This window comes from Schistocerca americana, chromosome 1 (genome assembly GCF_021461395.2).
Source record: "Schistocerca americana isolate TAMUIC-IGC-003095 chromosome 1, iqSchAmer2.1, whole genome shotgun sequence".
NCBI classification, from domain to species: Eukaryota; Metazoa; Arthropoda; class Insecta; order Orthoptera; family Acrididae; genus Schistocerca; species Schistocerca americana.
Window position 1 is genome coordinate 553,554,592 of NC_060119.1, and position 24,880 is coordinate 553,579,471.

Here is a 24,880-nt window from a genome sequence, read left to right on the forward strand (position 1 = left end):
GTGAACGGGTTCCCCATCACTGGGGACAGGCTGGCGGCTGCTACGGGTTCTGACCCTACCCTCTCCCGGGTTTTACGCTGTATTCAGAAGGGTTGGCCAGATCGCCCGTCCACTAAGACTTCTGATCCGTTGCGGAACTACTACACTTTGCGCTACCGCCTCACGGCTAGGGATGGTGTTATCCTCCTCTCCACTGACAATGCTTCGCCGCGTGTTGTGGTACCTGCATCTTTGCGTGCTTCGGTCTTGCGCCTCCTTCACCAAGAGCACTGGGGTGTGTCTCGCACAAAATCTCTGGCGCGCCGTCATGTGTACTGGCCTGGCATCGACTCTGAAATAGCACACATGGTTGCTGCCTGCAGCCCTTGTGCGTCACAGGCCGCTGCCCCGAAGTCATCTTTGTCACCGTGGCCTTTGCCTGAGAAGCCCTGGGAGCACATTCAGGCTGCCTTTGCAGGACTCTTTTTAGGAACTTATTGGCTCCTCGTAATTGACGCCTATTCTAACTTTCCTTTCATTGTCCGTTGCACGTCACCTACCACTGCGGCAACCACCAGTGCTCTTGCCCACATTTTTTCTTTGAAAGGCCTCCCCTCTACTCTTGTTACAGATAATGGTCCGCAATTTGTCTCTTCCGAATTTGCGGATCTTTGTGCTCATCATGGCGTTACGCATGTCACGGCCCCACCATTCCATCCACACTCCAACGGTGAGGCTGAACGGCTGGTCCGCACATTTAAGGCTCAGATGTGGAAACTTCTGACTTCTTCTGCTGCTGATGATGCGCTTCTCCAGTTTCTGGCGTCTTACCGTTTCACCCCCATGGGCGACCACAGCCCGGCTGAGCTCTTACATGGCCGACAGCCCCGCACACTACTTCATCTTCTGCGGCCTTCCACCTCCCGGCCGTGGGTGCCTTCACTTGGCCGATTCACCGCCGACGACCTCGTCAGGGTACGGGGATATGGCAGGCGGCCAAAATGGAGCCTGGGCCGCATCTTAAGACACCATGGCCGATGCCTGTATGAAATCCAGATGGACACGGGTGTTGCAGTGCGTCATTCGGACCAGCTTAGGCCTCGTGTGCCAGCAACACCTGTTCCGAATGCCGCCACACCACCTTTGGCTCTACCTGACACACGGGATCTTGGCATCTCTCAATACTCCCAACGCAGCCCTCTCACCGTCATCGCGCTGCCAGCACCAGAACGGACGCCACCAGAAGACGTGCCCATGCAGGAACCGGGGCAGATTGGTGCATGGGGCCCCAACAGATTCGACCCCTATGTCTCCTGTCATCTCGACCCATTATCATCGGGGACACTTCCGTCCGTACGGGAAGCCTCCTCCTCGAGACTTTACGGCGAGTCAAACAACGCCTATGGACGTTAGCCATCTCCAGGACACCTCCATCAAGACCAGTGCAACAATTTTAAAGGGGGGAAAAGTGTTGTGACTCGCCAATCATTCAAAGTGCCGCCGTGCAATTACGCGTGTCCTCTATGTGCAGCGCTGTCTGCCAGCCATGCAGCAGTTGCGCCAGCTAAGCAGACAGCCAAGCAGCGGCCGCTAGACTGGGACTCAGTGTTCATTCTAATGCTAACGTGTACACATGTCTTACTTGTCAACTTACTCTGTGACTTATATGTGTTGTGTCGTTCCGAAATATATGTGTTAAACTTGAAGTTCTAACAGGAAAAAAATAAAAAGAGAATGTGGGGGAGAAATGAAAGGGAAAGTTGCCTGGTAGAATTTTGTGCAGAGTTCAATGAAATCATAGTTGATCCATTGTTTAAGAAGCATCGTAGTATGCTGTATACATGGAAGAGACCGAGAGACATTGGAAGGTTTCACAGATTATATAATGGACAGCAAAGATTTAGAAATCAAATTTTAAATTGTGAAACTTTTCTACTAGCAGATGTGGTCTTTGGTCATAAAATGATGGTTGCAAAATGCAGATTAAAGCTGAAAAAATTGAAAAAAGATAGTACATTAAGAAAAGGCGACCTGAAAAAGATGAAACAAATAAATTTTGTTAAGAGTTTCAAAGGGGACAGTAGGCAACAATTAACTGAAAAAGGCAAAATAAATACTTAAAAGATGATTTGGTAGCTTTGCAAGGTGGAAACTTATACGGGCCATGCACTGGGAGTGCTAGGCCCACATCAATCACCACGTTACAGTTTTGAATAAGTAATTAGGACAGTAATGACACATAGCAGCACTGATGTGAACAACTTTACAGTTCCTCATCATATGCTAACAGAGGGTGAGCAATGAGAATTTACTGCATTGCGTTAAGTGCAAATAATTTTGCAGACAGAGTTTTGTACAGGAGTTTACTCAGGGAGCCAGTGGCACGAAGCCAGCTGCACATTAGCCTGAAGGTTGAATTTTAAAATGTCTCCAGTGGCAGGGCTTTGATGTGGCACCATGGGCAGGCAGTGTTTCCAGCTAAACACAGTGGGATAAGCAGAACTTCTCTCCAAAACAAGTACGCTGGGAGATGCTGTTTCTCCTCTCCACTATGTCTCCCTGGGTTCACAAAAGCATCACGGGTGGCATTGCCAGTGAGGAACAGAATGTGTCTGTTTAGATACTGGTACCAAGGAAGCACCTGGAAAATTTTTTGAATGAGCTGTGTCTCCCATAGGCCACCACAATTGGTGAGATCAGTGTGACATTAGCCGTGTTTCCTGTACACCTGCAGTCGCGTGGGAGAGGCATTCATTGGTTAAAAATTTGTTAAAATGTTACGACTGGACAGCTGCAGTAGCAGAGTGGCAAGCTGCACTAGATTTTGGTAGAAATGAGACACTCATGTTTCGGTGTCTGTCTGATAAGGGCACAGTACCCTGTACCGTGCAATATGGAGTTATTGTGGAGTAGCTTGTATCTTATCCAGAACTCCAGATAATATCAAAAAATTGTGTCATGCATGTGCAGAGAAGTAGTTGCTATAACATCATGCCTGATATGCATAACAGCATGATGAAGACAGCCAGCTGGGAACCCTGTTCTTGAGCAGCAGAGTAGAATAGGTAATACAGGCAGCACTGCCCATAGTACATCAGTCTTGCAGTTTACAGAAGTTTGATATGTGGCAATTGACCCATTGAGCATTGCAGCACATTCTCATATTTAGGTATGTGATTAGATTCTGATTGAAAGAAAGTGACCTAGAATCTTGTGCTCTCATCCAGTTAAGGGGAATTGACAACTTGCATTGCTAGGTTTAATAGTTGTAGATTTGTGTTATTCTCCTTCCTCTTTATTAAGATATTAATTTGTCCACACTCAAGAGATATCACCTCATTAATTCAATTTGTTCATATGTGTAAATTGTGAAATAGAATAAATCTGAGCATATTTCCTAGCATTTCAGGCTACATGTATTGACACTCCAACCATTTCCAATGACCAAGTCGCAAATTTTGGTGGGGTTAACTTTACGTTCATAATTTACATGCATAACTACTTTCTATGAGGCAAGTGACCTCACCCAATCTGACTCTTCAACAGAGGCCTCAGTTGCATAGTCAGATGTCATCAAGCAAGAATTACATTCGAGGAATTTATAATACACACATCAAAAAAAGTTTTGCATCACCACAGTTTCAAGAGTTTTGGAACCTGTACAGAAAATTGGAATAGAGATCAACATAAACATCATTTCTGCCCTTTTTATTGCTCATGAAAACCACACACTGCATGTTGTACCACCATACAGTGAGACCTTCAGAGGTGGTGGTCCAGACTGTGGCACACACCAGTACCCCTAATAGCCAGTAGCACGTCCTCTTGCATTGATGCACATCTGCATTCGTCGTCACTACTATACACAAGTTCATCAAGGCACTGTTGGTCCAGATTGTCCCACTCCCCAACAGCGATTCAGGGTAGATCCCTCAGAGTGGTTGGTGGGTGATGTGGTCCATAAACAGCCCTTTTCAATCTATCCCAGGCATGTTCGATAGGGTTTATGTCTGGAGAACATGCTGGCCACTCTAGTTGAGTGATGTCATTATCCTGAAGGAAGTCATTCACAAGATGTGCACAATGGGGGCGTGAATTGATGTCCATGAAGACGAATGCCTTGCCAATATGCTGCCAATATGGTTGCACTATCAGCCGGAGGATGGCATTCACATACTGTACAGCCGTTACGGCACCTTCCATGAACACCAGCGGCCCCACATAATGCCACCCCCAAAACAGCAGGGGACTTCCACCTTGCTGCACTCCCTGAACAATGTGTCTAAGACATTCAGCCTGGCCGGGTTGCCTCCAAACACGTCTCCGATGATAGTCTGGTTGAAGGTGTATGTGACACTCATCTGTGAAGAGAACATGATGCCAATCCTGAGTGGTCTGTTTGTCATGTTGTTGGGCCCATCTGTACCGCACTGCATGGTGTCATGGTTGCAAAGATGGACCTCGCCACAGACACTGGGAATGAAGTTGCACATCATGCAGTCTATTGCACACAGTTTGAGTCATAACACAATGTCCTGTGGCTGCACGAAAAGCAGTATTCAACATGGTGGTGTTGCTGTCAGGGTTCCTCCGAGCCATAATCCGTAAGTAGCGGTCATCCACTGCAGCAGTAGCCATCGGGCAGCCTGAATGAGACATGTCATCGACAGTTCCCGTCTCTCTGTATCTCCTCCATGTCTGAAAAACATCACTTTGGTTCACTCCGAGATGCTTGGACACTTCCCTTGTTGAGAGCCCTTCCTGGCACAAAGTAACAATGCATGGGCGATCGAACCGCGGTACTGACCATCTAGGCGTGGCTGAACTACAGACAACATGAGCCATGTACTTCCTTCCTGGTAGAATGTCTTGAACTGATTGGCTGTCGGACCCCCTCCAATAGACACTGCTCATGCTTGGTTGCTTACATCTTTGGGCGGGTTTAGTGACATCTCTCAACCGTCAAAGGGACTGTGTCTGTGATACAATATCCACAGTCAACAACTGTCTTCAGGAGTTCTGGGAACCAGGATGATGCAAAACTTTTTTTTGATGTGTGTAGAATTCCGAGTTCAGAAAATAGTTCATTTGTGATATCACCTCACAGTAGCAAAGGAGAATTCGAAGGTCACTTCCCAGCTTTGAAAGATCAAATAAAGAACACAATAAACAGTAGTAAAAATGACTAGGTCCAGTAGGAATCCTTGAATTGCATACAAGGTTTTCAATTTAACTAATGAAAGGAGAAAATTAAAAATGAAGGATGCAAAAGGGAATATAGATATCTAAAAAATTGTTGGGAATGGCTACACGACCAAGGCAAAGCTGTAGAAGCACGCATGACTATGAGAAAAGTAGATGCCACATATAGGGAAATTAAAGAAACCTTTGGGGAAAGGAGAAGCAGCTGTATGAACAAGAATTCAGATGGCAAATCAGTATTAAGTAAAGAAGTGAAAGGTAAAACATGGAGGGAAAATTTATAAAAGAAAAAAAATTAAGACAACATTATAGAAATAGAAGTGGAAGTGGATGAATATGAGAATGGGGATGAGCCACTATGAGAATAATTTGACAGAACACTCAAAGACCTAAGCCAAAACAAGGAGTCCAGGGTAGAAGACATTTCTTCAGAATTATTAACATCTTCAGGAGAACCACCCCGAGATAAATCTGTTCTCCCTGATAAGCATGCGACAAGTGAAATATTCTCAGATGTTAAGAAAAATGTAATAATCACAATGCAAAATAGGCGAGATCTGACAGGTGTGAGTCTTATCGAACCATCAGCTGCAAAACACTAAAACGAATTATGTACATAAGCAGAGGATAGCTGGTGTATGCTGACCAGGAAGATGATCAGATTGGCTTCCAAAGAAATGTCATGAACACGTGAAGCACTATTGAACCTATGGCTTGTCTTAAAAGATAGGGTGAAGGAAGGCAGACCCACATTTATAACTGGTTTCTTGTCCAGGCCAGAAGGATGTCAACCAGCTGCTGTGTCATCATCTGCCACATGGCATCATTCAATGCTGTATGGAGGCACATGTGATCAGCACACTGCTCTCCCCGCTGTTTTGTTGACTTTCCAGATCATGGAACCACTATTGCTCTGTCAAGTAGCCCCTCAATTGGGCTCTTGAGGCTGAGTGTACCCCATACCAGTCCCCCCACAAAAGAAAAATCCTTGACAGTATTGGGGATTGAGCCCGGTCCTCCACATGGCAGCCATCTATGCTGACCACTCAGTTATGGAGGTGGCCAAAATTCCATTCTAGTACTGGGAATCACACCTGACCCTCTTGGGTGAAAGTCAGGTATTCTAACCACTATACCACACCAGAGCTACACACATTTAAAGCATTTATAAATTTAGAAAAAGGTTTCAAAAATGCTGACTGGAATTCACTTTTTAAAAGTCTAAAGTTATTAATACAGGGAGAGAAAGGCTACCGACAACTTGTACAGAACCCAGACTGCAGTTATACGAAATGGAGAATGTGAAAGGGGGACTGAGATAAGGCTCCAGCCTATCCCCCATGTCATTCAGTCTGAATGTAGAGCAAGCACTAAAGGAAACCAAGAAGAAATTATGAAAATGAGTAGAAGTTCAAGAAGAAGAAATACATTTTTTTTTTCGTACAGCAGAGATGCTGAGTCACAGGTAGGCACAACAAAATGACTGTCAGAAAGTGAGCTTTTGGCCAACAAGGCCTTCATCGGAAAGATACAACATACGCACACACTCACACAAATGCGATTCACACACAGATGACCACAGTCTCTGGCTGCTGAGGCCAAACTGTCACACGGCAGTCTGGCCTTAGCAGTCGGAGACTGTGATCATGTTTGTCTATTTGCGATGAAGGCCTTGTTGGCTGAAAGCTCACTTTCTGGCAGTCTTTTTGTTGTGCCCATCTGTGACTCAGCACTTCCACCATATGGTGAGTAGCAACCATCCTTTTCATAATATTGCTACATTCCATCCTGGAATTTCCATTGTTTGATACATTTCTTTTTGCTTTTTTTTTTTTTTTCCATAGACATTTTCACGGCCTCCTATCTTCAAACTGAATCCATATTGCATCATCATAAACATTTTTTCCACAAATGAACATTTCACATTCTTCCTTCAAATATTTTGTCACAGAATACTGTCTAATATGAACATTGATGTTGGCCATTTTATCAAGCAACTGTAGTACTGGCATCTGTTGCATAAAGTTACTATTTCAGTGGAATGGGGAAGCAGCTCTGGAGAATGGCACCAAATTCAAATTTTTCACTTAACAAACCTTATTTTAAAAGAAAAAAAGGAGGCATTACTCTTTGACTGACTCTTGTAATTCTGTAAGAGACAGTAAAGAACTTGGAAGATCTGTTGAACAGAATGAATAGTGTCTGGAAATGAGATTGTAAGATAAATATCAACAAAAGTAAAAACAAAGGTACTTCTGTGAGATGTAGGTATATGTTTTTAAAGATGAGCTAAATTTGAAGGATTCACAAAGTTTTAACACTCTGCATTCCACACAAACTCTGTAAATGGACAACAGGCAATCTGTACCACTCTATCCCGAAACCTGGAAACATAAAAATGGCATCTGACAAGGAAAAACAGTTCAGGATAAAGCAGTGGTGTGGAATATTATTTTTTGCAGTGTCTAATATGTTTTTGTAGCTTAATGGCAATGGCAATAATCTGAACCCCAGTTAAGCAAAGGCAGCATTAGGATAAAAACCCACCTAGAATAAACTTTCTGCAATTTAATACTGATTTATTTTACCCACAAAGAGTGCCAAATCAACAGTATGACAAGGTCACAGTCTACCTAAACATATTTCACACTCATATAAGAGCATGGCATGTGGTCTCTTCACCTATGAATAACTCTGCAGAGATTTTTTGATGTCAACTTCCATATGCATCATGCAAAGGAGGAGATCCATAAGGTCAGCATAAACCACCCATTTTCTGCCACCTGCTCCCAGGCATCTAGTTCAAAGGTCACTGTGAATTCTTTTCATTGTCATGCAGTTATTGGAGAGTATTCCTCTTGGAAAAAATTACTCCATTATGATACAGTTCTCATCCTGATGTAGAAACTCAAGATTCAGAACAGAGGCTGAAGCAGAGGAAGCCACTAGGTGTGGAAATAGAGATACATCATGCAGCCGTCCCACAGCTGAGTAAGGTGTTGTATCAAACCACATACCTGGCCAACCCAAAACGGTTACTGCAAGTGACCTACTGCCAGTTATAAAACCTGGCCCCCTTCAGGAAGATAACAATACCTTACCAAATATGGCCACAATGAGAGGCTTCCACACGACACACTAATGACACCACCATCAAGCAAACAGCAAACGGCATCACATTTACGCCCGATCCTGACATCATTTTGTCACTCATCAGTTTTGTAGACTGTGATATATGGTCAGTCCGTGAGGCTCTGTCCCATCCAAATGATGCAGCTGCTTCTGCCACCACTTGGCCCCAAACCCTTGCCCCTCAACTAAGTGCCCGCCCTTGGAGCCATGCTCAGCATGCCACCAGGCGATGGGACAAGACGAGGGGTTCCAGCCTACCCTGCCTTGCCAGGGTTACAACACAGGTCTCTGGGGCTCACAGCATGATACGGCCAGGATCTTCCCCATCATTCCCTTCCATGGTGCAAGCCGGTACTATGGCCTTTCTGCAATGCTGCAATGCAGCAATAGCAACTGCCACAAGCACCCGGTCAGCAACCATGGGCCAAAACACCCAGCCTCGTGCAATAAATGGCTATCCATTGTATGCATTGTTAATAAAGTAGGATTGTACTTCATCAGTGCTTTCCATAATTGTTGGACCTCCTGTTTCATTGGCAGCAACCTACAGCCAACTACCTGCCATTCCTGTATCTCCTACAATTAGTGTCAGTATCCTGCTGAGACTGAAGATGCATGATGTCCAAAGTTCAACAACAGGTCATCCCACGCTATGCTACCTGTAAGTGTCATGTTTTAATAATTCTTTTGGGTTCTGTTTGGTTGTCTGCTTTCTTTCCTTATCTTGCATTATTTTGGGGGTATATTTGTACTGGTAGCTAATAGGCATTATGTATACAGAAGATCAGGTAAGGAATTTTCAGCGCAAAGCGCGGCATAGCAAAGCATACTAAATCAACTGAGCTACAAGATCACTGTCCACTTAAACATATTTCACACCTGCACAAGAGTATGGACTGTGGTGTTAGCTCAATTAAGGGAGGAGAAATGGGAAACATCACTCACTACTAGACCTTTCCTTGGTTCAAGTACCCCAGTATTGGGAAAACAGGGGAAGATATATTTGTATTCTTGGATAATCTGCATAATGGACGTCCTTAGGGAATGAGGGTGAAGATCAGTTATTAAGTGAGGCCCAGCTTAAGCTAACAGGTGATGCTATAGTTTATCTGATGTGCCACGAGAAGTTAAGAGAGGCTCGATCTTATGATGCACTCCAGGAGGGGCTAATTGATAGGTATTGAAGGAAGAAACATGGAGAATACCAGGAGAGTTTGGCCAATTGCAATCATAAAATCAATGTCAATATGTACAAACTCATGAACAATGACAAACATGGAGAATACCAGGAGAGTTTGGCCAATTGCAATCATAAAATCAATGTCAATATGTACAAACTCATGAACAATGACAAAATGAACAAGGCATTTCTGCAAAAAGCTGAACAAAGAGTCCTGGATACATACTAGAGGGGGTTACATGTTGATATTTAGTGGAAGGTACGAATGAAGTCGCCAAACACATTGAATGAAGCAACTGAGGTTGTAGTGGTGTTAGCAGAAATAGATGCATTTGCTGGGGCAAAGGAAAGGAAGGTAGTATTTAACATGGACATTCAGTAAGTGTGGTTGCACAGGACATGTGAAAGGGAACTGTAGGGAGCAACAGCATCGCACATGCAGGCAGTTTGGGCACTCAGACAGGAACTGTAGCACCAGGAATTTGCACAGGCATGGAACAAAGTCTCCAAATAACCATGCAACCCACCATTAAGCGAAATAGGGGGTGCTGTGGCTACTGTGCAACACTCCAGCTGAGGGTTAGCATGGGGCACCTCTGTGAAGAGTCAGTAGCAGATCTTCATCTGACCAGGTGTGTGAATAATAATTTAGGCAAATTTCTATTGGATATAAGGTGTAAGGTGCCTGTAGCCAGGACGGGTATACTTGGAGAAGCTGAATTAAGTCCACCACACTGGACACTGAGAGGTGTAGGTGGGGGTCATATAGATTCACTTAGGTCAACGGTAATGAGCTTCCGAGTGGGAGGTGTATCTTCTGGATGGATGTAGAAGTTCTTCCTAAGGTGGGCAGTGGCTATAATGTCGTACTCAGGTTGGATTTCCTAGTTATGCATCATGCTAAAGTTTGTTTGAAATGGCATGTCATAGAGCTGGATAGGACTCCGTTTCATCTCAAATGTATAGCCGGAAAACCATTACTGCTCCAACACACACCTCTACGCCAGAGGGAGTCACATAAACGGCATTGTAGGTCCCTTAGACTCAAATCATGGGATATTATACCAAGAAGTACTGAAAGATTGATCTGGGTTGATGTGGCAGATGATCTGCTGCTAAAATTAATTGTGTTTGGTGGGTCCATTGTCAGAAAATGAGGAACTGGATGAAATTCAGTGTTTTGCACAACATAGCTTGTCCTGTGTCAGGAAATTAAAGGACATAAAGTGGTACCAATAAGTACTGATAATTTCAGCCATGATGACATGAAACTACCACTTGGTATTCAGTAGCTATTTTAGAAATAGTGGATGACGATGAGGTGGAAAGATAATTCTTGCCTTACTGTGCAGCTTCAAACGGTCCATCAGTTTGTCTGCACAGGAAAGAAAAGTAGCACATCTGCAGGAGAGAGACAGGGAAAGCATGGAGAACATGTTGCAGGAATATGTAACCTATTTGACCCTTCTAGGCCTCTGCCTGCCATGCGAATATGTCAGTATCACTTTCCATCAGAGACCAAAGCACCTGTCTACAGGGATTTATAGAGAATAACACAGCTTATTATGGGAGAATTCATTAACCAACAGCTGAGAGATGGCATCACAAAACCTAGTATTAGTCTGTGTTCGGCACCTGTAGTCACTGTACCAAACAAAGTCACCACACACCTTGAATGAGAAAACTGTTTCAGATGCATACCCTATGTCTAACATTAATGATATCCTAGATTATCTGGAAAATGCTGATGCTTCATGACTATGGACCTTAGGTCCACATATCACCAGTTAGAGGTAGCACCTGAAGATCGAGCAAAAACTGCATTCTCCACCCCATCTGGGCATTATCAGTATCAGTGCGTGCCTTTCAAACTAAACAATGTGCCAGCAACTTTTCAGGGGCTTTTGGATGGTATACTGAGAGGTTTAAGGTCTAAACAGTGCCTCGTACATCTGGATCATATAATAATATTAACTAAATTCATCTCCCATGATTGCATGAAGTTTTTGATTAATTACATTCAGTTAGACTAACACTTAGTTTAAAGAATTTCCATTTCATTTTGACTGAAGTTCATTATTTAGGACACATCATTGGACAGAATGGTGTGTGCACTGACTCTTGTCTGGTGGAAGCAGTAACAAATTTTCTAACACCATATTCAATTATAGTGTTACAGTTGTATCTTGTCCTGTTGTATTTGTATGGAAAATTTGTGCCATACTTAACTGAAACTGCAAGACCACTTACACAGTTATTGCACAATGGGATAATATTTCAAGGGTCTGAAGGCTGTGAAGTGACATCTCAAGAATTAAGAGACTTATTATCTTTAAGACCAGTTTTCAAAAACAGTTCATATTATCTTGTGGTTCTACCACCTTTGCTCTTGGATGTGTTCTGAATCACTAAATCAACAGTCATGAGCATCCCACATCCTACACTTCTAGGGAATTAAATTCAGGTGACAAAAACTATTCAGCAACTGAGGAGGAAATTCTTACACTGATACTTGTTATAACACATATCAAATGTTATTCGTAAGGTAGATTATTTCGAGGTCATTACAGATCACGCAGCACTTCGATGGCTACTAGGTCTTGAAGACCTATAAGATTGACAAGGCGGGGTTTACATCTCAGTGAATTTGATTATAACGTGATACATCATCTGGGCCAGTCATACATAAATGTAGATGGCCTGAGTTGCAAAATTCATATTTTGCAATGTGCTGGTGTCAATTTTGATGTTTGGAGGCAAGCACAGAGTAATTACTCAAACTGTCAACAATTCACAAGGCAAACAAGATGCGGGTTACATGTGGTAGTGTCAGCTGAGTTATGAACAGAAGTACTGAGGCAAGCTCCTGACAGGTCCAATCATGTGGATGTACAGCAGCAGAATGCAGAGTGTCGTGAACATACTGGTGGATAATACATAAGCAAGATACTGAGCATCACATCAAGAACTGCATTTCATGTGCCAAAAAAGCAGATCAAAGCCACAGAAAGATTTCATTACAATGAGTACCTGAAGCTGGTAAACCTTTTCAAATGATTGGAATTTATGTGTGCAGACCATTTCCCGGCACACCAGCAGAAATCCAGTATGTGCTAGCACTTACCAGTCACTTCTAAAATTTTATAGGTATGATAGCCATGCCTAACCAATAGGTAGAAATAGTAGCTCAAACACTGGTGAATCAAAGGTTGCAGAAGTATGACACACTAAACCATCATAACTGATCAGGGGACAAATTTCATGTCTGACCTAATGAAACACTTGGGACATTTATTGAGTATTACAGAAATATGGACCAATGCTTCACACACAGCTGAACAGCTGTACTGAGATGATCACAGAACAATAAATAAAATATTAAGTTATTATGTCATTCAAGTGCACAGACTGGCATGGTCTACTTCCTGATGTAATTGGGGCATACAACTCAGAAGTCCATCAGAGCATGGAACTATTCCCACATAAGGTTAATTTTGGTCAAAATATGCCTTTGTCCTTTGACTTTGTCAAGCCACCCCAGGGAGAAGATGCTTCACAACTAAAATATTTTTCAAAATGTTTGATAGCGATTTGATGACAATTACAGAAACTGAACTCATAAGCTTTAGAGCAACAGGAGGGGGCTCGTAACAAAAAAGCAGTATTACCAAAATATTGGGTACACCAAAGGGTCTTGATAACCAACCCTTATCTACCTAAAGAGACAATAAAGAAATTTGTTATATGTTATCAGGGGCCATTTCACGTGATTAAGGTGCCATCATCATTAAATGTACTGGAGCTGTCATAGATCTGCTACCTCCTCTGTCAGCAGTCTCTCCCAAAAGAAAGCAGGAACTAATTGAAATGTATATGAGGAAAAAAAAAAACTGGGCTGCACAGTCACAACCTGACGCATCACTACACGCTTCGAGCCTGAGGTGGGACAATAAACTAACGTTAGGCTTTCCTTTCCCTTAGGGAATGGAATGGTCTGATCCCAGGACAAGGAAAGGCAGTTCCAGCAGCAGGCATCAAGCCCATGATGATGGGAAAAAGGAGCATGAAGATAATCATCCTAATGGGACTGATGAGCTGGTGCACGATGATGGAAGCACTTGAGGTATGGGAGGAGTTTTATTCATGCAAGCCAGACGTGATTGTGTCAGACCACTTGTGGACTTTCAGGCTATATTTCAATATTTGGGCAGTAAAAAATGAAATCAGGTAGCTTGAAGGTACTTTTGACAAGCAACAAGCTATGATAGATAACAAGACAGAACCCAGAGATGTGCAGGGAGAGAACCAATTACTGCGATCACCTTTTACTCAACTACATAGTCAGTTTTGCCAGACCATCGAGATAGTCCTGCAGATACGACAAAAAAGGGGTTGCATAGATGCAGGTGGCTACATACTAAAAACCATCTTAGTACATCCATCTCAGAGGACATTGAAAAGATCAACAAAACCTTGCAGCAACTGCAAGCTGCTGAAGATGCTAATTAGTAGATGTGTTGTGGTTGATGGACACACTCAATAATAAATGTTAAATTCTAATCACCAGAATTAACAACACCTTCACCTTTAAAAATCAGTCAAGACTAAAGAAAATGTGTAGAGACAGTAGAAAAAGTACAGAAAAGGAACAATAAAAACAACAAAATGGGACAGTTCCCATAGTCAATCTCCAACACTTCATTCATGCATAAACCAAAAATAACAATAGAAAACGACATTGTGCCTTGGAGAAACCATGATCACTCTCGAATCTTAAAAGATTACTTACTTAATGTCAGGATCAAAATAGAAGGCTTTGGTGGTTGCCAATTTCATGTTTTTACACTGACCAACTTTGGATCACATCACTTCTTCTACTCATTACTTATACATAAAATGCCTTATTGTGTGCTCAATGAATAGATGCACTACTATAGTTGGAGACACGAATGATGCAGTAGAGTTTAAGCTTATTTTGCACCTCTAAGTCACTCATTCTCCAACAACCAATGAGCACTCTGTTGTGAATGTCATAGCAAATGCAAGCATTAAACACGATTGCAGCAAGTTTTTCAGTGAATTATTATTCTATTTGTTGCAAGTTGTCATTGCTGATGGCGATGACAAGTTCAAATGGCTCTGAGCACTATGGGACTTAACTACTGTGGTCATCAGTCCCCTAGAACTTAGAACTACTTAAACCTAACTAACCTAAGGACATCACACACATCCATGCCCGAGGCAGGATTCGAACCTGCGACTGTAGCAGTCATGCGGTTCCGGATTGCGCGCCTAGAACCGCTAGACCACCGCGGCCGGCTGGTGACAAGTGACTCAATCTACATGAAGAAGTGAAAGACGTAATTTGCAGGCATACGCTTTCTTCGAGCACACATAAACATCTACAGCAACTGTCACCTGGAATGGGCGACAATGTAATTCCCTTTGATGCCTTGACATGCATGAACTGCTATTGTTCTTAAATCTGGTTACAGTAGAAGGAATGAACTAACCTGAAGATGGTCCATATGATAAAAGCTTAAAACTTGCTTTGTAATTCTCATGGTAAATAAATACTCGGTTAAATAGCAATAACAACTTAGGGGTCACTCGAACGTATTAATGGACTTTTGAGTTGAGCCGAGAGGAAAGAAAACAACAACTGAAGGAGATAAGCAGGACAGATGCGCTTTAAAATGAAATTACATTTTGTAAAACAGGCTGCGCTGTAAGAAGGAGTAAATAAAAAAGCTGTTGGAAATGAAGAATTTACAGTATTTTTCAGCCGTGGTACCAGCACCCCATCTTCAAGATGAAGAAAATAATGCTCATACACGCCCCCCCCCCCCCCCCCCACACACACACACAAAACATTAAAAAAAACAGTTGTAGCATTATACTAATTACCTCAAAGCTGTTTTCAGTAACATCACCCTTGATTTTAAACTCTGGAAGAAATGCAGCTTCTATGTATGGCACAGGCCATGCAGTCTTTGAAGCTTCAAGAGGATCTGTGAGTGTTGAATTATTCCATCTGAAAAAGGCCACCAATAGATAAATATATCAAGCTCAAGCACTTGTCCTTAAACTAAAGAATTACTTGTTAGTTTCACTCACTAACCTGCGCCGTGATACTCTTGACCAAGGCCTTGACACACTATATGTAGACTGTTGGCTTGTGGCACTAACAAACGATCTACCACTTAGGTCCTTCACAAAAGATGACAAGCTAAACTGTAAATAGGAAGAAACACATAGTAAAACATAAAGCTCTGGTGTGAATTTCTGTATAAACACTAACTGATAAATTAATAAATTTGCAAGTGGTTATTTTGGAATGTGTTGCTCCTCCTAAGAGATGAAATGCACTTAATATGGGTCAAGAAGATGAGATCAAGTTTAAGTTCATATATTAGAAACATAACAGTGATTCGGAATGTTCACAAATCTAATTTGGCTTTTAGTCATATTGCTGCACCAAATTCATCAAAATAAAACCCATACATGTTTACCATTTCCCATCTCCAAGTACAGGGCTATTCAGAAAGAAGCAACAGATTTCAAACATTTGCAGCTTCCAAATTACAAAAGGTAGCACCATAATTCCAACGTATCTGGACAGACAACAGTTTAAAATTTGAACAGTCTGGGTACACATTTCAGTCATGGCCACATTGGTGCTGTTAGTTCCCTCTTCAGGAAGAAAACTGTGACAGGTAATGCTTCAAAACTAGTTATTTCCTCAACTTCAAGATAATTCAAATGATTTCATCATCTACATCTACATCTACATCCATACTCTGCAAGCCACCTGACGGTGTAAGGCAGAGGGTACCCTGAGTACCTCTATCGGTTCTCCCTTCTATTCCAGTCTCGTATTGTTCATGGAAAGAAGGATTGTCGGTATTCTTCTGTGTGGGCTCTAATCTCTCTGATTTTATTATCATGGTCTCTTCGCGAGATATACATAGGAGGGAGCAATATACTGCTTGACTCTTCGGTGAAGGTATGTTCTTGAAACTTTAACAAAAGCCCGTACCAAGCTACTGAGCGTCTCTCCTGCAGAGTCTTCCGCTGGAGTTTATCTATCACCTCCGTAACGCTTTCGCGATTACTAAATGATCCTGTAACAAAGCGCGGTGCTCTCCGTTGGATCTTCTCTATCTCTTCTATCAACCCTATCTGGTACGGATCCCACACTGCTGAGCAGTATTCAAGCAGTGGGCGAACAAGTGTACTGTAACCTACTTCCTTTGTTTTCGGATTGCATTTCCTTAGGATTCTTCCAATGAATCTCAGTCTGGCATCTGCTTTACCGACGATCAACTTTATATGATCATTCCATTTTAAATCACTCCTAATGCGTACTCCCAGATAATTTATGGAATTAACTGCTTCCAGTTACTGACCTGCTATTTTGTAGCTAAATGATAAGGGAACTATCTTTCTATATATTCGCAGCACATTACACTTGTCTACATTGAGATTCAATTGCCATTCCCTGCACCATGCGTCAATTCGCTGCAGATCCCCCTCCATTTCAGTACAATTTTCTATAGTTACAACCTCTCGATACACCACAGCATCATCTGCAAAAAGCCTCAGTGAACTTCCGATGTCATCCACAAGGTCATTTATGTATATTGTGAATAGCAACGGTCCTATGACATTCCCCTGCGGCACACCTGAAATCACTCTTACTTCGGAAGACTTCTCTCCACTGAGAATGACATGCTGCGTTCTGTTATCTAGGAACTCTTCAATCCAATCACACAATTGGTCTGATAGTCCATATGCTCTTATTTTGTTCATTAAATGACTGTGGGGAACTGTATCGAACGCCTTGCGGAAGTCAAGAAACTTGGCATCTACGTGTGAATCTGTGTCTATGGCCCTCTGAGTCTCGTGGACGAATAGCGCGAGCTGAGTTTCACACGACTGTCTTTTTCAAAACCCATGCTGATTCCTACAGAGTAGATTTCTAGTTTCCAGAAAAATCATTATACTCGAACATAATACATGGTCCAAAATTCTACAACTGATTGACATTAGAGATATAGGTCTATAGTTCTGCACATCTGTTCAACGTCCCTTCTTGAAAACGGGGATGACCTGTGCCCTTTTCCAATCCTCTGGAACGCTACGCTCTTCTAGAGACCTACGGTACACCGCTGCAAGAAGGGGGGCAAGTTCCTTCGCGTACTCTGTGTAAAATCGATCTGGTATCCCATCAGGTCCAGTGGCCTTTCCTCTTTTGAGTGATTTTAATTGTTTCTCTATTCCTCTGTCATCTATTTCGATATCTACCATTTTGTCATCTGTGCGACAATCTAGAGAAGGAACTACAGTGCAGTTTTCCTCTGTGAAACAGCTTTGGAAAAAGATATTTAGTATTTCGGCCTTTAGTCTGTCATCTTCTGTTTCAGTACCATTTTGGTCACAGTGTGTCTACACATTTTGTTTCGATCCACCTACCGCTTTGATATAAGACCAAAATTTCTTATGATTTTCTGCCAAGTCAGTACATAGAACTTTACTTTCGAATTCATTGAATGCCTCTCGCATAGACCTCCTCACACTAAATTTCGCTTCACGTAATTTTTGTTTGTCAGCAATGCTTTGGCTATGTTTATGCTTGCTGTGAAGTTTCCTTTGCTTCCACAGCAGTTTCCTAACTCGGTTGTTGTACCACGGTGGCTCTTTTCCATCTCTTACGATCTTGCTTGGCACATACTCATCTAACGCATATTGTACGATGGTTTTGAACTTTGTCCACTGATCCTCAACACTTTCTGTACTTGAGACAAAACTTTTGTGTTGAGCCGTCAGGTACTCTGTAATCTGCTTTTTGTCACTTTTGCTAAACAGAAAAATCTTCCTACCTTTTTTAATATTTCTATTTACGGCTGAAATCATCGATGCAGTAACTGCTTTATGATCGCTGATTCCCTGTTCTGCATTAACTGTTTCAAATAGTTCGGGTCTGTTTGTCACCAGAAGGTCTAATATGTTATCGCCACGAGTTGGTTCTCCGTTTAACTACTCAAGGTAGTTTTCAGATAAAGCACTTAAAAAAATTTCACTGGATTCTTTGTCCCTGCCACCCGTTATGAACGTCCGAGTCTCCCAGTCTATATCTGGCAAATTAAAATCTCCACCCAGAACTATAACATGGTGGGGAAATCTACTCGAAATATTTTCCAAATTATCCTTCAGGTGCTCAGCCACAACAGCTGCTGAGCCAGGGGGCCTATAGAGACATCCAATTACCATGTCTGAGCCTGCTTTAACCATGACCTTCACCCAAATTATTTCACATTTCGGATCTCTGTCAATTTCCTTCGATACTATTGCACTTTTTATCGCTATAAACACGCCTCCCCCTTCACTGTCCAGCCTGTCTCTGCGGTATACATTCCAATCTGAGTTCAGGATTTCATTACTGTTTACATCTGGTTTCAGACAACTTTCTGTCCCTAGTACTAATGGGCGTTGTGACCGTTTATTAATGAGAGAAGTTCTGGGACCTTTCTATAGATGCTTCTGCAGTTTACTATTAGCAAATTAATATTGTTATTCCCTGTTGCATTTTTCCTACTCCTACCTTGCCGCATCTCAGGAGGCGTCTTGTCGGGCCTAGGGAGGGAATTCTCTAACCTAAAAACCCACATGTGCACTGCACATGTACTCCGCTACCCTTGTAGCCGCTTCTGCCGTGTAGTGCACGCCTGACCTATTCAGGGGGACCCTACATTTCTCCACCCGATAGCGGCATGCAAGATGATGACCCACCTCATTTCTCTAAGCACATGCAACGTTATCTGAATGGTACCATTCCAGGACATTGGATTGGATAGGAAGGAGCAGAAGATGAACTTCATCACCAGCAGCCTCCTAGGTCTCCAGACCTTGTGACTTTTGTGACAAAAAATAAAAACACCTATAGCCGTCCTTATGGTTTTAATTTTGCAACCATCAATGGTTGGTGTGCTGACACATTCTCTGCATATCCAGTAATGCTGGCAACTGATGGGTTATGCATGGGGATCTTATCAACCTGTACCGCATCAAAGACAGCCTGAAGATGACGCAATGAAGCGTTGAAACTGGTAGCGACAAAATAAATTAAAACCATAAGGACGGCTGTAGGTGTTTTTATTTTTTGTCACAAAAGTCACTGCTGACACATTCTCTGTGTATCCAGTAATGCTGGCAATTGATGGGTTATGCAAGGGGATCCTATCAACCTGTACCACATCAAAGACAGCCTGAAGATGATGCAATGAAGCATTGAAACTGGTAGAGACAAAATAAATTAAAATCATAAGGATGGCTGTAGGTGTTTTTATTTTTTGTCACAATAGTAAACAGCCGTCAACTCAGAGACCTCCTGCTAAAAGGATGGACATACAAAAGCTTATGACATTTATCTGTGAGGTTACATAAAAGACCGTATTTTTGTCTTCCCTATGCTGATAATCTTGAAAGTCTGCAACACTGCATTGTTGAAGCTGTGTATTCAATAATGAGAGACCAGCTGCTTCATGTGTGGCAAGAAATGAGGCAGCATTTTGATATTTGTTGTGTAATGCATACTGCTCACATTAAATGCATAAAAATTTGAACTTTTCTCTTTCCAGGAACTTTGGAATTTTGTTTCTATCTTTTGTAGTTTGGAAGCAATTATTGTTTGAAATCTGTTCCTTCATTTTGAATAGCCCTTTACATTTCATATACACAAAAAGGTGAAAATATACAAAGCAAATGTGACATGATAGTCATAAAAATAATTGCAGTATAGGCTTTTCTTTAATGTAGCATTATACAAAATATCTAGTAGGAGCTAGAAATTGTAAACTCCAGAATGAAATTTTCACTCTGCTGCAGAGTGGGTGCTGACATGAAACTTCCTTGTAGATTAAAATTGTGTGCCAAACTGGGACTCAAACTCGGGACCTTTGCCTCTCAAATTGTAAACTGTCCACACAGAAATTATATACACCCCTTATTTGCTAAAATTTGGTAAATACAAATGGGGGAAACAGAGTGTCTTTCAATGGGAGTCGTTGTTCTTGTTTTTTAAAAAAAAAAAAGAAACGTAGAAAATTCATAAGCAGGTAATGAATGGAAATTATCATACTACGGGGTGGTTGTGTTCACTAAACGGAATCTTCAAGACGGGTTAACATAGAGTGACACTAAGATGAGTCTCTCTAACAGTGTGAGAGTCATCAGAGACTAAGTACTAGACCACAGGTACAAAAACAGCAAAACAAATATATCATGACCCAACGGAAGATACCACACACTGTTAAATCTTTGACTGCTGAGCTTTTGGTATGCACTGAGAGTGTTAGGAATACTTCAAAAATAAAAAAAGGTAAAATAAAAAAATAAAAAAACCCGAAGTAACAAGGTCACCAAGTCCCAAGTGACTTCATTTTATGACTGAGAAAAGTTTGTTTTTAAAGTTTACGCCATTTACATTCATATCTGACATGTTTTCATTGGACAGGCATATAAATACATTTATAGCTGTGATATATTCAAACATTCACAAAATGAAAAGCCTTAATCAGGTTACTTGCAGCTGATTAGTTTTTGGTTAGATGTTACACCACAAAAAAGATACTCCAATCTCTACTACAAATTAAACATGTTCTGTTTGATTTACAGGAAACAAGAAAGTATTGTGAGGGTTGACTATTCATTGATGCTATCATCATGTTTTGTGGGTTCCACCAAGAAGAGGAACCCACAGGGATGTGGAATGAATCAAGGTATACATTAACAAAAGGAAACCAGGTAACAGAAACTAAATCCGTATATTGTATTAACAATAAGGTATCACTATAATGCATAAACACACGCTAACAGTAACTGAACTTACATTAGAAAGGAAGACAGCACTTTTTTGGGGTTGGGAGGGAGGGGGGTTGTGGACCTTCCTATGCAGTTACAATAAATAGTTATTATTTATCTTTTGTGGCAGTTTAATATTTATTTGATTACATTTGTATTTTTTGACAAAACAAGTTGCCTATTACAGTAAAATTGTCACTTGTCATGCAGCTTAAAATAAACATGTGTCAAGTAGCTAATGGAATTTTTCAATCCTTGAATGTGAGTATTCAGACAATTTGTAAAAAGAGTGGCTGGTGGGGTATGTTTAAAATTTTCTTTTGACCTGATAAGATCCACAATTTCTAACTTTCCGTTAGATGGAAACTTGTTGAATACTTTCACAACTGAGTGCATACTCCATTCTGAAACTAAAATACGGGGACAAAGTATGCATTAACATTATTTTTGGGTCTTATAGTGTGGTTTTGTAAATCACAGTTCAGCTGAAACCAGTTTTTATTGTTGGCAACAAAAACCCTTAAGGAACAAATGTCTTGCGAAATGTGTGTAAGTATCACAAGATCCTTAAAAAGCCTTCTTCAAGACGTGTGGTCATCTTCTTTATTCAGTCTCACATCTCCTTCTTACAGAATGTCCACTTTATTTACTATACATGGACTACCCCAGATGATAATTGTTTAATATTCCTGCTAGCAGAGGATATTAATAGCAGATCGGAGGCATTCCAATTGTTATGGACCCCTAGTCTGCACCCAGCAGGAACAGCACACTGCTCTCCTGCAGCTTGTGGTTAAGCACCAACAACTATGTCAGCTGGTTGTCACAACTGTGCCCCCCCCCCCTTTTCTGCATTTGATGAGTTGTCAGAGAGTTGAGATATGTATCTCCAACATCTTGAACTGCATTGTCATGCTTATGACATTCCAGTGAGCGACAATGTGATGTATTCTTGTCACCTAGTAGTCATTTATACTAAGTGCTGTGGAAACTGCAAGCACTCTTGGACGACAGTGAATTGTCTTTCAATTATTCCTATGCTCTGTTAAAAAATACTACAATCAGCAGATATACAAGGTGCGACAATAAAGTAATGAGACTGATTTTCTTTGCAAGATGTGACAACCCTGCAGACTTGTGTAGGCACAATATTTTTGACCTTGGCCTATAAGCTGCTTCTAGTCCAAGTCTCACATCAATGCAACTGCTCAGTCGTGAGTTGTGCTGTAATAAGTTAACACATGTTTGTGTCTCTCATCACGGAAATGGAATCGCATAATATTGCACAATGGTATGCCATTTCTTTTTGCGTTAAATTGGGTGAAAACGCGATGACAACTTACGGTAAGCTTCAGAAGGCTTTTGGAGAGGAGGTTATGTCAAGAGCTCAAGTTTTTCATTTCCATAAAATGTTTAGCGAAGGCAGAACGAATGTTGAAGATGAAGCCCGCACTGGACGACCATCAACCTCACGGACGGATGTCAACTTGGCCAGGGTGCGTGAACTCGTACGATCTGATCGAAGATTATCCATGAAAATGATTGCAGAACAACTGAACATCAATCGAGAAATGGTTCATCTTATAATAACTGAAGATCTTGGTATGAGAAAGATTTGTGCAAAAATGGTCCCCAAAAATCTCACACCACAACAGTGAGAAACACGGAAAAATGTGGCAGCTGATCTGTTAGAGCAAACGGAAATCAATCCAGAATTGTTGAGCCATGTTATCACTGGTGATGAAAGTTGTTTTTTTACAGCACGATCCAGAGACAAAACCCCAAAGTTCGCAACGGTGCTCAAAGGGACCACCCAGACCAAAAAAAGCTCGCATGTCAAAGTCAAAAGTGAAATGCATGCTTGTGTGCGTCTTTGATTCCAAGGGAATTGTTCATAAAGAGTGGGTGCCTCCTGGACAAACAGTTAACCAATATTACTACAAAGAAATTTTAGAAAGACTTCGTAAAAGAGTTCTTCGTGTCCATGCCAACATTGCTGATAATTGGATTCTGCATCACAATAATGCGCCATCCCATACAGCTCTGTCAGTACAGCAATTTTTGACCTCAAAACAAATTTCAGTACACTACAGCCACCTTATTCACCAGATATCGCTCCTTGCGGCTTTTTTCTATTTCCAAGAATCAAAATGGCAGTCAAGGGTCACCATTTTCAAACAACACAAGACGTCCAAAAATCTGTGACGAGGGTCTTGGAGGATATTACAGAAGATGAGTTCCAGAAATGTTACCATCAATGGCAGAAGTGCTGAAAAAAGTGTGTGCAATCAGAAGGGAACTACTTTGAAGGAGACAACACTAAACTTGACTAAAACGGTAAGCAACATTTTTTCCCACATCAGTCTCATTACTTTATTGTTGCACCTCATAAATTGCTGAGGTAAGCTTAAAGTTTAATCAATGTCATAAACAACACGGACAGTCTTACTCCATTGGGACAGCCAATTTGCAGGATCTTGCATGCAAGTGCAACTTCATATGTCAGAATTGTAATGTTTTGTATGGAGAACCATTGATTCAAGATATGATTGTATGCTTTGGCCCTGACATAGAAGGAGGGAGGGAGCTTTGGCAAAGTCTGATCCTAGTCTTGGTGAAGTGCTTAAACTTGCTAAATCTTTTGAGGTTTCCCCAAGTTGTTTGTTACCATCACAGGCAGCAGTCAACTGATGATTTTGACTCATCATACTCTAATCGTGCCTCCAAGTTTCACCCGAATTTAAGACATCTGGATCACTGGCTTTTCATGAGATACTTAAGTACATCTATCAATCAGCTCCCCTCTCAGCATGGAGTGCACTTTTTTGTACTGTTAACAGGACATGTCATAAATGCTCTTTCCTCAGCATCACATCATTTGTCACATATGTCAGTGAAATTCCAATCCTGTCCTGAGTGTGGCAGTGGAAATGACAGAAGCTATAGCCCCAACTGTGTGGCAACCTGTTGGGCCTGCAGCAAGTGCAGTTACCTGGCAGTTGTGTGCCAACAAGTGGCCCACCTCCCGCATGCTCAGTTGTGGCAAGGGGACAATATGGCAATCCACACTGACACAGCTGCAGTGCAGTAGATGCCTGTGCCACTGTGAAAGACCACTTTGGACTTGATGCCGTTTGGCCAGTCAGAAGAATTCCAGCTGGACACCAGTGCTGCCATATCTTTAATCAAGAGGACACATATAGCTGGCTCAATTTGCTTCCATTGTGTCAGACCCAGTGCCAGGTTCTGTCTTACTGCTGCAGGACCATGCCTCTCCTCGGGGCACTGTCACTAGTGACTAAGTACAGAAACTAAAGCTCTTAGTTGTGTGTGCTCCCCTACTGCTACTAACATTTTAGGTTTTGAGGTCAAAGTGGAGAACCAAGTTGATCTTGTGCCAGACACGGTGGGTTTTTTTCCCAACTTGATGCCCTGTGTACTTCATGTATGGGGATTTTTGAACCAACACTCATGTGTCCCTGTAACGGTTCACATTTCTCTGAGGCCCTCTGTGGTGCCTAAATT

General features: G+C 41.8%; 1 protein-coding gene across 1 annotated transcript in view; it reads right to left on the minus strand.

Annotated features, from left to right (window-relative positions):
• Positions 1-24,880, minus strand: part of LOC124576444 (serine/threonine-protein kinase S6KL) — a 194,900-nt gene that overhangs the window by 146,765 nt on the left and 23,255 nt on the right. The window contains exons 2-3 of the mRNA XM_047131207.1: positions 15,615-15,727; positions 15,401-15,527 (exon numbers count right to left, since the gene is read on the minus strand). Of these exons, the coding sequence (XP_046987163.1) occupies positions 15,401-15,527; positions 15,615-15,727 (240 nt within the window). The remainder of the gene's footprint in view (positions 1-15,400; positions 15,528-15,614; positions 15,728-24,880) is intronic.